This window comes from Struthio camelus, chromosome 2 (assembly GCF_040807025.1).
Source record: "Struthio camelus isolate bStrCam1 chromosome 2, bStrCam1.hap1, whole genome shotgun sequence".
NCBI classification, from domain to species: domain Eukaryota; kingdom Metazoa; phylum Chordata; class Aves; order Struthioniformes; family Struthionidae; genus Struthio; species Struthio camelus.
The window spans coordinates 116883614-116899547 of record NC_090943.1 but is presented as its reverse complement, the minus strand read 5'-3'; the positions used below and the strand labels follow the sequence as shown (position 1 = coordinate 116899547).

Sequence of the window (15934 nt, the reverse complement as noted above, 5' to 3'; positions counted from 1 at the left end):
CATGTGCATCATCACATGTATAGTTTGATTCTTCTTTGAGTAGGGTGAGCCACATTACACTTTCCTCTGAGAAAACAGGTTGGTGGTGAGTAGTAGTAAGTAAATTCAGAGAGAGCGACTGTTTTTGTAAGGTTCCCAAAGAACCCTTCCTAAGGGATAAAGTGGGGAGGGAAGCTGGTAGTGGAAATCATCAAGAATGTCAGCCTCATCTATGAGGCAGACCAAAAAACGTATTGATGTACAGCCTTAAAACTGGGATTGCAGTACTACATTGTCCATCTTGCCCCTCATATTCTTCCGAACAACAAAGTTACTAAGCCTTCATGGTCTTGCTGTTTGGATCTGTTCATTAGTGTTCCTGAAGTTAGGTCCCCAGTAGCAGCAACATCAGAAGACAATATCTTGCTCTACTGCTTCCTACCTGCAGCTTGCATGTTAATCAGTTCCCATATTGGATGGTGGTCTCTTGCATTCGTGGATAGAAAATGACATAGTTGCATGTGTCCGTGCCAAGAAAGTCTAGTTCTATAGTTGAGTTTCACCCTGAGTAACTCAGCACCAGAAGTGTTGGAACATTTCTCTACTGTGATCTAACTTCATGTGTCACCTGCCTGATGGAGGCTAACTGAGTACTAGCAAAAAAACCACTTACTGTCTCCTCTAAAGAGGGCAGAACTTTGAGGAAACATGCAGAAAGCCTGAGCTTAAAAAATATTCTGTTGTCTGTGACAATCCACCTACTGGCAAACTTACTTCAAACAATCTGTGTCTATAGAAGATAGTTCAAATAAACCTTCAAGGATGTCTGATTTTTCTTGTATAAGTATGCAAGAAATACATAACTATACATTTTCTAGTATAGTTTCAGGAGTAGGTATGGTATTGAGAACATGAGAGTTAACCAGAGGTCTCCCTCAGCAATAGGTGAAATTCAATTGTACATAATGAGGAAGATGATAAATTAGCCACTTACTTTAATAGGAGTGACTAGAAAGTGATGCTCACTTGCTTAAGAAATTGATTAGGTATGGACAGGATCAGTCTGGACCGACTGCTTTCATTTCCTTAGAGCTAACTTGAGAGTCACTCTTCTACTCTGAGTACTGTTGGTTTGAGGTTATGCTATCACAGGTGCTTTAGGCCCTCTTTGTTGTTCATTATACATATAGGACTTCTAGGAGACTTAAAGGTCCCAGTGTGCTCTGTGTAACTCAGACTTACATGATGCTGTTGCACTTCCAGTGGCTGCGGGTGGGACCTCTTTTGCACAGAATAGCATCAGTTAATAACATGCCTTGCATGTCAAAGTACTGTGAGATACGTTCAGTTCCAGCCCCTGTTGGTGCCTCTTTCTCAGACTTTACCCCTTTAGTGTCACTCAGTATTCCGTATATGAGACCTTAATGAATACAGCTAACTTGATGCAAGTATGCTTCATTGCTCACCAGGTGCCCTTCCTCCTTGGGAATTTGCATCTGCAGTCCATCGTATATGGCTGGAGTTCATGGATTCATACTGACCTCTTTTGCATTTGGGTGATCAGATACCAGTTCTGTTAGGAAGTCCAGTTTCTTCTTTACATAGTAGTTGGCTTTTAACATTTATTTCAGATACAAGGTCTTTTTTTCACATGTGCTGCCATGACCTTTCCCTTTGTTGAGGTAGAGATCTGTGATGCGCACCATCGTGGCTACTGCTTTGGCCACTTCCATACGGAGTGGGATTTTGTAAATATGTAACTAGATTTTTCTCCTAAAATAAAATAAAATGAAGTGGGACCCTTTAAGGCAATTTGAAAAGTGAAGGTTGCAAAGTATGTTTATATTTCTTCCTTAAGATTTTTTTTCCCAAAGAACAAAATAAATTATTTCTGTGTGTTTTATACTGGTTATTAATTTCTGGATGTGGTGAAGGCTGTTAAGTATGGCTTAGACATCCCTTAATGATCTTAGAGCTTTGGAAGTGCCAAGACTTAAGTCTCTCTTTCAGTAGAAGTGGGGACTTCCAACTGATTGCTTGCCCACTGGAGAGGGAATTTTTATGAATTCTAGTTAGTTAAATTTCCTTAATTAAGAGAGAAGTGGGAAAAAGAGCTATTATAAAGTATTTGTTTTCCTGGAGAGAAAGAGCTGTTTATCAAGGCATGCTTGCTTGTTTTCTTGCAAGCCTTTCTTTTTCTTTTCTTTTTTTTTTTAATGTAGCCTCCAGAAAAACTGTGTCTGTGTCAGGAGCCCAGATTAAAATCCCATAAAAAAAAAAAGTTCATTGTGAGACCGGTAGATATGTGTCAGCCTAGAAGCTTTATTTGTTTTAGGCATGTTTTATAACGAATATTATTATTCCTGACAACCAGAAATACAGCTGTTTGTTAAAAAAAGTCTTTTTGTTCACATGCACTAACATGAAGCAGCCACCAGTGAGAGATACAGTTCACTTGATCGTCAGCTAAATGAGGCGTATTCAGCAGTGAGGTAGCTCTTTGCATTTCTTTTCATGCAATTGTGTCGCTCATATTTACATTTTTGTAAAGAATATCACAAACAAAATTAATAATTCATAATTACTGTTATACAGTGGAGTCTTATTTTGATAATCCCTTCTTAGCAGAGATCATTTGACAAGACAGGTTTTTCATGCGTTTAAAAAACACCAAATAAACAACATAGTAAATCAGCTTGGTTGTCTTGTGGAAGTACAAAATTCTTTTTTCGGAGAGGAAGATCTCTAAGCGGCAATATGTATTGTAGCAACGATCATAAATCATGGAGGAGAAGCTCTCCTGCTAAAATATGAGTGCCGTTTTCCCTGTGTCCCAGACATTCAAAAAATAGATTTAGTGAGAGCTAGCATGTCATAGCAGGGAGCATCAGGATATACTGATTTCAACCCTCAAATGGCTTCGGTGCTGAGCAAAATAGAAAGAAAACATAATCCCTGCCCCATGGAAAAAAGCAATTTATACATGAGCACTTCCAAAAGAAGGCAGGAAACAGAAAGGGGAAAATACTATAAAAAGAGAAGTAAAGCAGACCTTGCGCCAAGGCATTTATAAAAATTAATATTTTCGAGGCATAGAGAGAGAAAAAAAAAATGCTGATCAAAACCACCTTCTGTCACAAATTATACCTTGCCCACGAACACCTCATAACTTCCACCATATGGACAAAAAAGCAATACAGTTTCAAAGGAGAAATAGGAACATTGATTTGAAAGCTTGGAATGATGAAGGGGAGGGAGAACTTTCTCCCTTAGCTGGAGTGCTACCAGGAGTAATAAAACAAACACTTTCGTTAGCAGAATACATGCTGGCTAGCAGATGAGGACTGAATGCCAGTCACTTACAATGTAAACAGACTAGCCAGGGTGGTAATTCATTTCATCTACAAATCTGTATGTGTTTTGGGTCTTCTCCAAGGCAGTCACAAATCCTGGCATCTGGAATGAACTGGAAACTCAAATAGGAAGCATTTTAGACTGGCTTGTCTCTTCATAACAGTGGTGATACTGCTGCAGACTTTAAAATGGTGTCATGAGGGGGGAAAATGCAGGGGAAGAACTTCTGGGGAAAACTGGACATTTTCCTTCCACCACTGTCCAATTCAGATGTACTTTGCAGTCTGTGATAAAGGGCTAAAATCCCTGTTGATCAGTTTACAGTCATAGGAAAGACCTGCCTCTCTGGAGCGCTCCCTTTCACAGACTCTTCAGGAACAATTTATTTGTGTACTTTCTTTTTCGGTCATATTATCTTTTATCCCAGCCTTTCACTTTTGGCGCCTCTTTGTCTGCTTTTCATAGGAGAACCTTTATGTTATTCCCTTCCATCCTTGGAACACTCTGACCAAAGTCGTTCGTGAAAACAGTATGTCCCTCAAATCACTCTTGAAGATCTGTTTCTTCTGTGATACTTCCTGGAGATGCTGAGTGATACCAGCTAGCTACAAGAGCAGGAAGGATAGAGGGGTTCCTTTATTTGGGTATTTTAAGTGCATTTTCTTATGAGTATTTGTCTTCTTCTCCCACTTTTGATTGCTACACCTGCCTGTTACAGCCTCTCTCTGTTCAGTAGTATGGTTTGGGGGGCAAAGATTGCTTTGCGTGTTTTTGCTCTTAGCACAGTGGGGCTTCTAGGTACTACTGTCCTGCAAATAACAGAGAGTAATAGTGATAGTAGCCTTTGCGTTCACTCCTGTGATTTGTGATGACCTTGGAGGGTATGGTCAGAATCTTGAAAGCCAAGTTCTCTGATCTTTTCAGTCCTGGTACTTCATGGCAGGGTCAACAGGGCTCTGGTGGTGGATGTTCAAAGGAAACATCACACATCTGTGTCTCTGTTCTATTTTGTACCATTTTGCATGATTTGGCCACCTAATCACAGTGCAGCTGTCACACAGGGGTATAACATTTCATTTTCCTGACCCACTATGTGAAATAAATTAAAAGTAGGTGCTGAGAAGTGATAATAGTCAAATCACACTGCCCGCATAATAATTTGATTGCATGCCTCAGAAGAATCTGAAATGTTTTACGGGTAATCATTTACTTTGCTCTAGAGAGAAGCAATGAGACGTTGCTAGTTTTTGTGTGCTACAGGTCAATAGCTAATATAAAAAAAATCATGGGCTGATTACTAACAGCACAAGTAAGTTTTACTAGAGACTAAGACAAGCTAAACTAACAAACAGTGTTATTACCTTAAAGCTTTTTAAAGTTATCCTTTACATCTGTCGCTGGACCACCTATGAGTGAAATTCAGTTGGAAAAGGCTTGAGAGTGACTTATCAAGCAAGTACCTTTTCAGAACTTAAAGCTCCAGAAAGGAAGTAAAAAGGCAACTGTGATCACCCTTGAGTGAGGGAAATAAAGTGAGACCAATCTACTTTATTAAAGGAAGGGATTACTTATTGGCTACAATAGGAGAAAAAATGTCCGGATTTTATAAAGATTGCTTTAGACAAACAATCTATAGCTAGTTTTTGGTAGTTCTAGCTTTTATTGTATTCCTTTTTTTGTAAATATGACTAGCAGCTCCAAGCTGTTGACCCAGGAACTATTTTAATAGTCAGTCTTTTCTATACAATGACCTAACTACCTTTTTTTTAGAAGGCAGTTCATAAACATTGCAAAATTAAGTCCAAACTTTGGTAATTTAAAATGAGAGTTTGTGTTTAATTTGGTGGAGCTCCATTTCTGTTACTGCAGAAAATTCTCATTGGTTTTGAAAATCAAAAGAAAACAAGCTTGCTTGTAGTTTAAGAGAATGATATTTTGCTAGCTTATTTCACTCAGTCCATACTCTTTGCTTCCATTTTACTGAGTAATAATTAAACTGATCTATCCATGAAGTATCCACAGGAGATTATTGTTTATAAGGTTTCAATTTTGATCAGTAGCATGGCACGTATTCTGCCTTTTCCGCTGAAGGAAATGGAAAAACAATTTTCCTAAAAGGGCAAATTGTGCCTCTATTAACACTGGACCTGTATATCCTGGCCAAGAACTAGGAATTCTTCAAAGATAGAGGAATTTTTTACCCTGTCTTTTAAGACCTTCTACCTTTCACCCTCTCTTTTAACCTATCTTTTAAGTAATGGTACAGAAGTAGGAATTTCACTGCATGAAATAATTCAAGAATTCACATTGCAGCAGACACTAAATATTAATGACTAGAATAGAATTCACTTCAAAATCTGAAGAGGAGGTAAGATGGTGAAAAGTGGCAGAGTAATCACTAAACTTCAGAAAGGAAGATTTCAATATAAAGAAAAGGATAGATGAAAAGGTCTGAGAGTCAAAAATAAGTGAAGTAAAATCTACAGGCATTTCATGGATCCTACTTACAAAGATAATCGCTGCGTCTTGTAAGGTACTGAACAAAAGGAGAACCATGACGGAAAGACATAAATCAGGCCAGCTGAATGGCAGTTTTTCTAGGTTAAGAAAAAAAACGATATTTCACATTTGGAAATCTAACTGTAGGCGAGGCCCCATAGAATGGGCAATAAATACGTACAAGGGAAATTAAAAAGGCTGAGATTAATTAGAAATGTAAGCAGCTAAGGGTATGGAACCAAGCAACGTTACTGTCTTTCAGTTTAATGCAGGAAGCCTGTTTCACGGGGCTTTGTGTCATGTTGGGGTTTGTTGAGACGTAGAGAGCGTATCTCTGCTTTTCACTCCTGGCAGGAAACTCTCTGGTTTGTTCTCATCAAGTTAGGACTTTCCAAAGTCAGCACCTTAATCCTTTTCAAACTGGCAGGAAACACTTCCCTGTCCCTTCATTTCCTACACAGCTCCCTTGAGCTGTCCTGCGCTCACTACTTTTTACTGACCTCTGTACCTCAGAGTTGGACCACAATGTATTTGTCCAGTTTGCCCTGATCCTTTTAAATCCACTACCCCACACAGGCTCAGTAAGATAGCAGAAGAGAGGTTGTTCAGCAAGGTTTAAGGTCAGGCACTTGTATACAAGAGTGGAACCAAAAGTCTAGAAGTAAAACAAACAAAAAACCAATAAGTCATTAGGTCCAGTATTGTAAGGAAAATACAGTGGCTCAGCTGTTGGCAACGGTATGTAGTCTGTCATTAAAAACAGATAGTCTGCTGGAGATACACAAGACCACTAGTCTTGTAGCTACATATTTAAAAATCACTGTAAATGACAAACTTGTTGAATCAACAGTGATAAATAGAATAAATACCAGAACTGTAATATCATGATACAGTAGTGTACAATTAATGCTTTTTGTATAGAAAGATTACATTTCATTCAGTTTTTTTAGAATGTGTTGGTACAGTAGTGTGTCAAAGAGAACCAAATGCCAACCTTTCTTTAAAACTTAAAACAGTCATTTCCCAAATTTGTCTTGAAAAGATACAAATAAAATTAAAAGCACAAGTTGACAATACAGTTTTTCAATGGGCAAAATGAATTTCAGAGCTACTCCCCTGGCTGCTCGGATCCCCAGACACAGTTTACTTTTCTCTCCACGCTGCCAGTGAAATTGTTCATGTGGGCATGAGTTAAAAGTTAGTTTAAAAGTAGTTCTGAGGGGAGAGGGAGCGTTTTACATTGGATCAAAAACTGCATGTCAGACAGGAACTGAAGAGAAATAAACTACCAACTTTTATCATAGCTAATGTACTTAAAGTGTTAACATTATATGCTATGCAATCTGTTTATTAAACACATGGAAGAGTGAATGTTGAGGCAGCAGCTCTTGAATGTGATACTAGGTGATTCAGATTAATAGAATTCACACAAGGCTGTGAGAAATTTCAGCAGGACAAAACCATACTGAATAAACAAGCAGCACAAACTCAAATTTCAGTTTTGATAAATGCCGCATAGTGTTCAGCGGAGGAAAATTTGAATTGCCTTCAAGTCGTAAAAGGTTCAAAATTAATCAATCACTACAGTGAATACAGGGATGCAGCTTTCACTGTAAACAAAGCGTCGGCAACCTGTTCGGTGTCCATCTGGTGTCAAAATAAAACCAAGCAGAAAGTTAAGGGGAATAAAGAAGGGAGTGGAATACCACAGAGAGAATTTTTTTAAATCCTATTTTAGAAAAACTGTTTGTTCTCAGCTAGAATATGGTCCAGTACTGATTGCCCCATCACAGCAAAAGTACCGTATAACAGGAGATTCAGATAATGCTACTAGAAAGATTTAGGAAATGCGAAAGACTGACATAATGCTGATTGGTTGCATTTAAACATGACATGGGATATGTTGAAAGTGTAAGCAATATTAGATAATATTAAGAAAATTGATCAGGAATTTCTAATACTACAAGACTCAAGAAACACTCAAGAAAGTTGAAAGGTAGCAAATTAAATAAACAAATGCATTTGTTTGTTGAATTTGTTTATTTTCCCCAATTTGCCTGGGAACCCACTAACACTCTGAAGAGAGCCACATTCAAGCAGGGAATGACTGAGATATTGAATGCGACCAAATACGAATTGAGTTAATGTCAATATCTAGATTTTGTAACATGTAATGCTAGCAGTTTTTAAAAGAGATGAAAACGTCACGTTTCCATTTTAAGACCATCTCTATAATGAATCAGATTGCAACTGTCATGGTGGGAAGCTTTATTCCATTTTTACCTCAGGGTAGCATCATCTGCACCTCTCTCTGGCCCATTTGAGATGATCCCTCGATTGGATAAACTACTAATGTAGCATAGGAATGTCAGTGTCCTCATGTTAGACTCTGTATCTCTCCTTGTGGGTAGGATTTGTCAGGAGGATTTGCAATAGTGGTGGATTCTCTAGCTTACCCATGGTTCCCAAGGGGGTAGTGCATGGTATCGTTGAAGACATCCTGTAAAAGTTATGCCCCATGACATATGGAAAACATGTACTCTGAATAAGATTTTCATATTCTTTCCTCTGCATAGTGTAACCCTAGCAGTTCTACCGAAGTGAGGACCCTGTGCTGTCACAGAAAGACATGACGTTAGATAAAACACATTAAGTGTAGCAAGGCTGCTGTCACTTATTTTTGATGTTGAGCAGTCATGGTTCTAGTGAGCTAGCTCTAGGAGCCTTAATGGAAGAAATGAAACCATAAGGCAGAATTTTTTTTAAAGTAGCGTTTTAGTAAGGTGACCCAAAGGAGATAAGGAAGACAAGACTGTAAGGAACCAGTCCTAGATCTGTTTGAAAAGATGTTGCTTGCAGTTAACTTTGCATTCTTCCTTGCTTGGGTTTTAGATTTAAAACAGGACAGCAGGGTCTGTATTGTCTCTTAATGTTTACATCATACTTGATTCACTGCTTCCTGTTTGCCAAGTTCAACTCAACAGCTGCTTTCTGCATGGAGATGCTCTAGATATCTTCTAAATATCTCATACACTTTTGAGTGCTGTGCAGATTACTGTAATAAAGAGTTTCCTTATAAAGATCATTTATGTATGAGACGAGGAAAATAAAAATAGAACTGCTTATAGCAGAATTTTGTGCATATGCAGAGCAGAACATACAGACCCAGATTCTGTTACCTTTACTCATACGGAGTAAGAATTTCACTAGTTCAGAATTATAATGTATTGACGTGGAAATAACTGCAGAGCGTGCAGTGGTGGGGCTGGACACAGAGACAGAAAGCAGGTCATTTGCTGTAGCTTATCAATCAAAAAAAGTGCCGGGGCCAGGGTTTTCCAAAGAACATGGAACAATTAGCTCCAGATATATTTTGATTAAAGCTTAGCACCTTTTATGCCATCAGTACAAATTGCCAGGTTTTCCTGTCATTCATGGTGGTAAGGTCTTTTAGAGGTGCAGACCAAAAGTATAATTGTTGGAGATGAGAAGTACTCGCCTTCTTTGAAAATGCCGGTTATGGTTGATAAGAAACATTGGAATTTTTTTCCTTGTAATTTTCAGAAAATATGTCTGCATGTAAATTGATCAGTAAATTATTTTCTTCCCAAAAAAGGAAGTGAAGAAACAAGTAAAATATACTTGATGCTTTCAAAATCCTTTTTGGAACCCAGACAGTGAGAAGAGTATGGCCTTAAAATGTTATGTTTTAGATTTCACTCTTCCTTCCTCCTTCCCAAAATGGCTGTAGCAGGGAAGTCACACATAAATCCCTGTGTCCACTTTAAGGCATGGTGCCTCAAATGATAAATACTACCACATTTTGATTAAAACAAATGGAGGTCCAAAAAAAAAATCAGTCTGTGAATTGAATATTACTTCCTTAAAATTTTTCATACTGAACTCATTTAGTAGAGGAATTGGATATTTCATCAGACATGGATTTGACGTTCCATCACATTATACAGTAAACAGTACAAATGATGTTTGTTTTTTTTTTTAATGGAGAGGCTGGAAAAGCTAAGACAGTAGCTGCTGTAAGGCACTGGTTATCTCATTTAAACAGATATTAAATGTGGGTGCCAGTGGTGTGATCATCAGCTGCTTCCCACTTTGTGAATAAATTGCTTAGAAGGAGTCTTTTTGCCTACCAGATGTGACCTAGATTTAGATTTCCAAAGGCAAAAAAAAAAGTCTATTGTGTAAAAAAACAATTGCTGGTAAAATGCATGGTAAATGAGCTTATCTCACTTTTCCAGGTGTTTAAGCTAATATGTAATGGAATTACGGCTTCATTTATGAAAAATAATTGAGGAAAATGTTCCAGCAAATCAAATTTGGATAAAGGCTTAGGACAGTTATTGTGTTGTTAGCAAGTTTCTAAATGGCAGAAACAACAGGGAGCCAGAACAGATAATAAAAATATAGAAATTTTCTTCTGGGAAGAGGCTCTTATAAAAAGGTCAGACCTGGTTCTGGTATCCAACCCGTGTTGCGGTTCAGCAAAATGGCATGGAATAATACGAACAATTCTGTTTCTGTCATTGCATAGGAAAGCAGTTTTTTTTCTCAAAAGATCTAGCATTGATGTCTGTTGGCCTGGGATAAGACTTACTACATTGATAGGTTAAAGGTATAAAAATCAGAAGAATAACATCCTTATTCTTTTTCTCCCTCCTCTTTTACATTTACTGATTCCATAGGGGCTGCCACTCGAAAACCCGATCCAGAGCCTGAAAAGCAGACCGACCATACTGTTAAAATTGCTGGAGTCATTGCAGGCATCTTGCTGTTCGTCATTATATTTCTGGGGGTCGTGCTGGTAATGAAGAAGAGGTGAGCAATTAGTAGATATTTTCTGTGTACATGTTTATGTCATAGCATCTCCTGGCAGTTTGCAGTTTGATGCTGGCAAAAGTATCCAGCCACCACAGCGCCCTTTGCCGTGGAGTTTAGGAAATACTGCTCCTCGCCACCTCCCCAAAGCCTTGTTGTGATTTTATAAAACCACGATCTCTCTGTAATGCCACAGCATTTTCTATGAATTAATATTTGTGGCTTTGTGATAAAAGAAAAACAGCTCAAGGTTAATGATTCTAGCACTTTGTGCATTAGTACTGCAAGATGGGCTCTAATAATAGGACAGTATCTGCAAATCCTGAAAGGGTGGGTCTCCACTCTATCCGGCAGGTCAGGTGACAGTTAGATATAGTTTCATTTCCCGCAGAAATCTGAGTTGCCCATCTTGAATACAAAAGAATGCCTCACTCAAACAGTAACTCGACTGGTATGCTAAGGTAATTTGTCTGTATTGTTCGGCATAAACTTCGTTCCCTGAAAACAAATGGAAGTGTTATAATGGTGCTGAATGCTTCCAAATGTTGGTTCACCACACACATGTGTAGAGATTGTTGTGCTGTTAAAATCATTTGAAAACTACTGTAACATCAGAAGTGCCAGACTTAAACCTGGTTGCCTTTCTCTCAACATTGTAAAAGGAAAAAAATAAAGGGATAAAATATCTCATAGCTGGAGAGGTGACAGGGATCAGAAAAAAAAAAACTGTGATGATAGCAACTAAGTCTAGATTGGGAAAAATTCACTAGCAAATAAGAGTCAAGGCTTTAGGTGGTATCCTAAGGGATGTGAGCTTTTGCAGCTCTAGAGGTGAGGCTGGGGATGTACGTCAGCTTTGCAGAGGGGCTGAGTCACAAATTCTCCTTCTGTATCTGGTACTTCCTACCTAGTCTCACTTTACTGTCTCATAACCCCTCTCAGCCTTGCTCAGCCTACATTATTCCCTTTTCTTCCTATGTGAGCAGTCTCAGCCTGATTTTGCTCATCCCAACATTATCTGCAGTCTACTGATTTAATTGTACATTAACTAGTTTGGCAGGTGTGAGATAGTCCAAACCCCTGAGCTGCCTGAAATTCTTCCAGAATTGAAACAGAGGAGGTGCACGCCTAAGGAGGCAGCTGCCTGGCAGTGCCTCAGGGCAGGCAACAGAAATAGCTGCTTTTCGCTTTCCTTGAAGAAAGAAGTGGGGCCATAAATGGAGTTAGAAGGGCTCTGTGCAGAGAAGGGTGAGCTGTGGCCAGAGCAAAGGGCTAGTTCATGACAAAAGGTAGAAAAAGCAGTCAAAAGTCACCATACAGAAGAGACTGAGAGTTCAGCCCCAGGCTAAGTCTGACGGGGGCAATGAAATAGACCCACTAACCAAATCTTCTCAATAAATTACTGGGTAGCAGAGTTAAAATCGTTCTGATTTGCAGTACTTTTTTTCTTCTCACTTCTAATTCCTTGCATGAATCACCTCTTCCGTTTTAACAGCTGAATTCCAAAACTCCTCCCTAGGGCAGTCACAACACTTGGCATGCAGTGAGGAAGGCTTCTTGCACTGTCTGGTCAAGCCTACTTCATATTATTCCTGACCAGTATTCATCACCCTTTCTCTTCCAGTTCTGAGCCTCTCCTTAATCATTTGTGCCAAAGGTAGAATATATTTATCTAAGGGAGACAAGGTCTTCTTAATCTTGCACAGAGAGCATTGCAGCAGAAGGTCCAAATACTTTCAAACTAAATAGGATGTCAGGGTCTGTGGCTGAACGGATAATATTCTGGCTCATTTCCTTCTCTAGGGAAAAGCTGTTTGATAGTCTAATTGTTAGAGGTAGGAAGGCTCAAATCCCAAGTGTTTGGATGGATGTTAATGCAGAAGAGTACTTGATTCCTTCTGTCCGTGACGGCAGAGTAATTATGATTCATAGTAATTGTGTTCTTAGAAAAAAAGTGCATTGCGTGATCTTCTTTGAGGTTTGGAATAAATCTGCTTGTGACAAGGATGAAAGTATTGAAAGTACAATAACCCTGTCCAGGAACTCTGTTACCAAATACACACAATTTTATTGTGTAGTACAGAAAGAATGATACCAATAACTTCTTTAAACATGTCCCAGAATCATGCCGCAGCCTTGAACAAAGCAAACCGTAAAATGAGTTGAGGCGAATATTAAAAAGTAAGAGTGGCTCTTCAGTGTAACAGGATGTGACTAGGCTTTAATGAGAGTTTCAGGAGATAGATATATTGTGTCCCAGACCCCTAACACAGATGCTGTAGCACAGAAAGTCTTGAATGCAATTACACTCATGACTTAAGCAAAAGATGAACCGATTATTCAGTAGATTGTTATTGGTGCATTAATTCACTATGCTGCTGAGAGCCTCTGTGGTTTCACCTTGGTTCAGTTACTGTATATACATTATACGTTTGAAGAAAATGTGTAAATCATCCTGCCAGCTTAGTATAGCTGTAGTGTTTGTGCTGTTTTATGATACTTTCTCTGCTGCTTCATGGAACAGTCTTATCAAGCTAGTGTGTCATTTGACTACTGCACTTGATCATTTCATTTCATTTCATTTACTTTAACAGAAGTTTTACTTGAGTAAAGAATTGACTGAAAAATAAAGCAGCGTTTTATAATTCTGTGGCGCCTCTCCTGTGAGAACCGCTTTCCCCACTGTGCTATTAAGGGTGGCTTCATCAGGCTACAATGTTAGGTTTCACCGTGCTGAATCTATGTACGCTGAAATTTGTCTTGGTTGGAGTTGGCTGCAGCAATATTTCATTCACGTGCTGCTACCTCAAGGCATACGCTATCTCTTACTCTTTCACTGAAATGGATCCTTTTTAACCTGATCTCCAGATCTCACTGGTGGATTAAACTTACGGTAAACTCTGGGGCTTCACAGTGCCTCATTAACTTCATCTCAAACCATTCTTTTCCACTGTCAAGAGAACCAGAAAGCAGTTTCACTGTATGTGATAACCAAGCCTTTGTCCAACATACTCCTTTGGGTTGGATAGCCATCTGAGTTCAGCAACCATTCTTTGTGTGGTTGGTGCCAGGCACATGATTTTCACAGGTCAACCTCTTTGGGTTTTAATTCAGTGGACAGCCAAAAGGTAAGACCAATTCTCAAAGCAAAGTTTTGGGTGCAGCACAGATATACTTTGGGTATGTTCACTATCAAAGCTGTAGGTAGACAGGTTCTGCAAATATCACTAGTCATTAGGCATCATTATTAATTTCACTATATAATGGTCTTCTGAAATAGTTATTCTTATACTGCAAACTGAGTTACAGACAGATTAGGTGACCTAACTCTTGGTGTATGGTATGGAGTCAGTAACGAGGAGAGAAGTAGCACAGACACTAAAACCTGTTGTGTTTGCACAGTCACTCTTTGACTAAGGTAAACCAGACTCCCAGATTTGTATGCCTGGCACCCGGGTCAGGGTAAGACCATTAGTGCTTTGCTTTTTTTTTTTCCCCACTAGGCTGTTCCAAGTTCTTAATCTGTTCCATCTTTTCTTTAGCCATTCATCCACATTCTTGCATAAAGATTTCATGTCTCGTGGACTAGCAACCTTTAGACAATTCCTAATATCAGTATGGCCATATCCATGAGACTATCCTTCTCTGTAAAGTCAGAATAATGCCAGTACACTGTTCTCTTTTCAGCTGCATCTCTCACTTAAGAGTTAATACAAAGCCAGCGGAAGCCAACACGTCTTTCCACAAAATTATTCCACAGTACAGTGGATTTTGAATCTGATCTTGAATATAAAAACTCATGTAAGGCCCTTGATCTCTACCAGCCTTTGATATTCTTCATGAGACTTTGTAAAAAATAAAAAATAAAAAATGCAGCAAGTAAGGTCACCTTTTGGTCAACTTAAAGTAGAGCAGTGAAAATGAGAGAACTGTTCCACAACCTTTGGAAAAGCAGTAGCAGTTAAACCAAGACTTTGAAAAATCAGAATCCTACTGCTTTATTCTTTTCTTTTCTTTTTTATTTCAGTTAAGTTTTTAAAAGGTGCAGAAGATGAGAAATCAGATTTATTGGTGGAAGGTTTGCTTGAGGGTGTATGTCTTTGGACAGCAATTTCTTTCTGGACCACCATCTTGCTGCTGCTGTGGGAGCGCAGTAAGCAAGTATTTGTTAAAATCTGGTTACATTGGCTTCTGCGTCAGTTTTAGAATGGAGTTTATGATCGTTGCATTTCTCCATGAAAGATTGTTTCCTGTGCATATCTTTAGTTTCTGTTTTCAGCTGTCTCTATGCCTTAGCCTTCCAGTAGTTTCGCAAGTATGTATTTGTGGCATCTTCTTAAGTCAGAGACCCTGATTCTTGGCAGTGGATGAGGACTGCTTTTGTAATCAGTGGAGCTGGGCTGGGACTGCACTGGTACAATTCCCTGATTATAAATCAGGCTGTTCAATTTTACACCTTTTGCCAACAATTTCAAGCAGTTAGAATGGAAATTGGAAATAATAGGGTTGAAGGAAAACTCCAGTCTTCTGCCGGTGCCACCCTTGAACCTTTTCCTTCCCTGTAGGACAGCTACAAAAGAGAGACAATGAAAGAAATCACTCCAGTGTAATTATACAGCTCCAGAAGTTTTCCCTGCTAGTGGGACAAACCTCCTGTGGCCAGCTGCATTGGTTTTGATAACAGTTTATAGTGAGGCCATATTCTACAAGTCGTATTTATGAAATTTATGTGTGTCTTCAGTCCTGAGGGATATAAAAGTGCTTCACATTCTCGCTGGGAAAAGAATCAGTTTACTGGCATAAAATGGCATCTCTAGTGGAAAGTGACTGGAGAGCCATGCACGGTTCCTTGTACAGATGAAAATTTGTCCTCGATTGGCCAAAATCTTTAGGTCAGTCTCTTTTACAGAAAAAATTTTTCAGAGAGCAGAAATTTTTCAGTGTTTCTATACATTGTGTAGGAAATAAAATGGAACTTTTCTACCTTTCTAAAACAAAGCTAAATCTTTCCAATCATGAATTATGCTTTTGTGTGTGATCTAAGTCTGAAGTGTTCTGTTTCCTATAGGTTTCAGATTTCATTCTTTTCACCTGTTTTTTTGTCAGTGTCTGGTGTTCTTGAGAATCAAAAACCACAGTGCTGTTTTTTCAAGAATTTTCATACGGAAAATCTCACAGCTGTAACAATATGAAAATAACCGAAGCTTGAGACCTTTAATTTTTCTCATCTCATACAAATACTCAATTTGACATATTGTCACAAATT

At 38.7% G+C, this 15934-nt stretch overlaps 1 protein-coding gene across 14 annotated transcripts in view; it reads left to right on the top strand.

Moving 5' to 3' along the window:
- PTPRM (protein tyrosine phosphatase receptor type M) overlaps positions 1–15934 on the top strand; it is a 488712-nt gene that overhangs the window by 320409 nt on the left and 152369 nt on the right. For all 14 annotated transcript variants that reach the window (XM_068932232.1, XM_068932230.1, XM_068932229.1 and 11 more), the window contains one exon: positions 10536–10668. In XM_068932232.1, coding sequence (XP_068788333.1) covers positions 10536–10668 — 133 coding nt within the window. The remainder of the gene's footprint in view (positions 1–10535; positions 10669–15934) is intronic.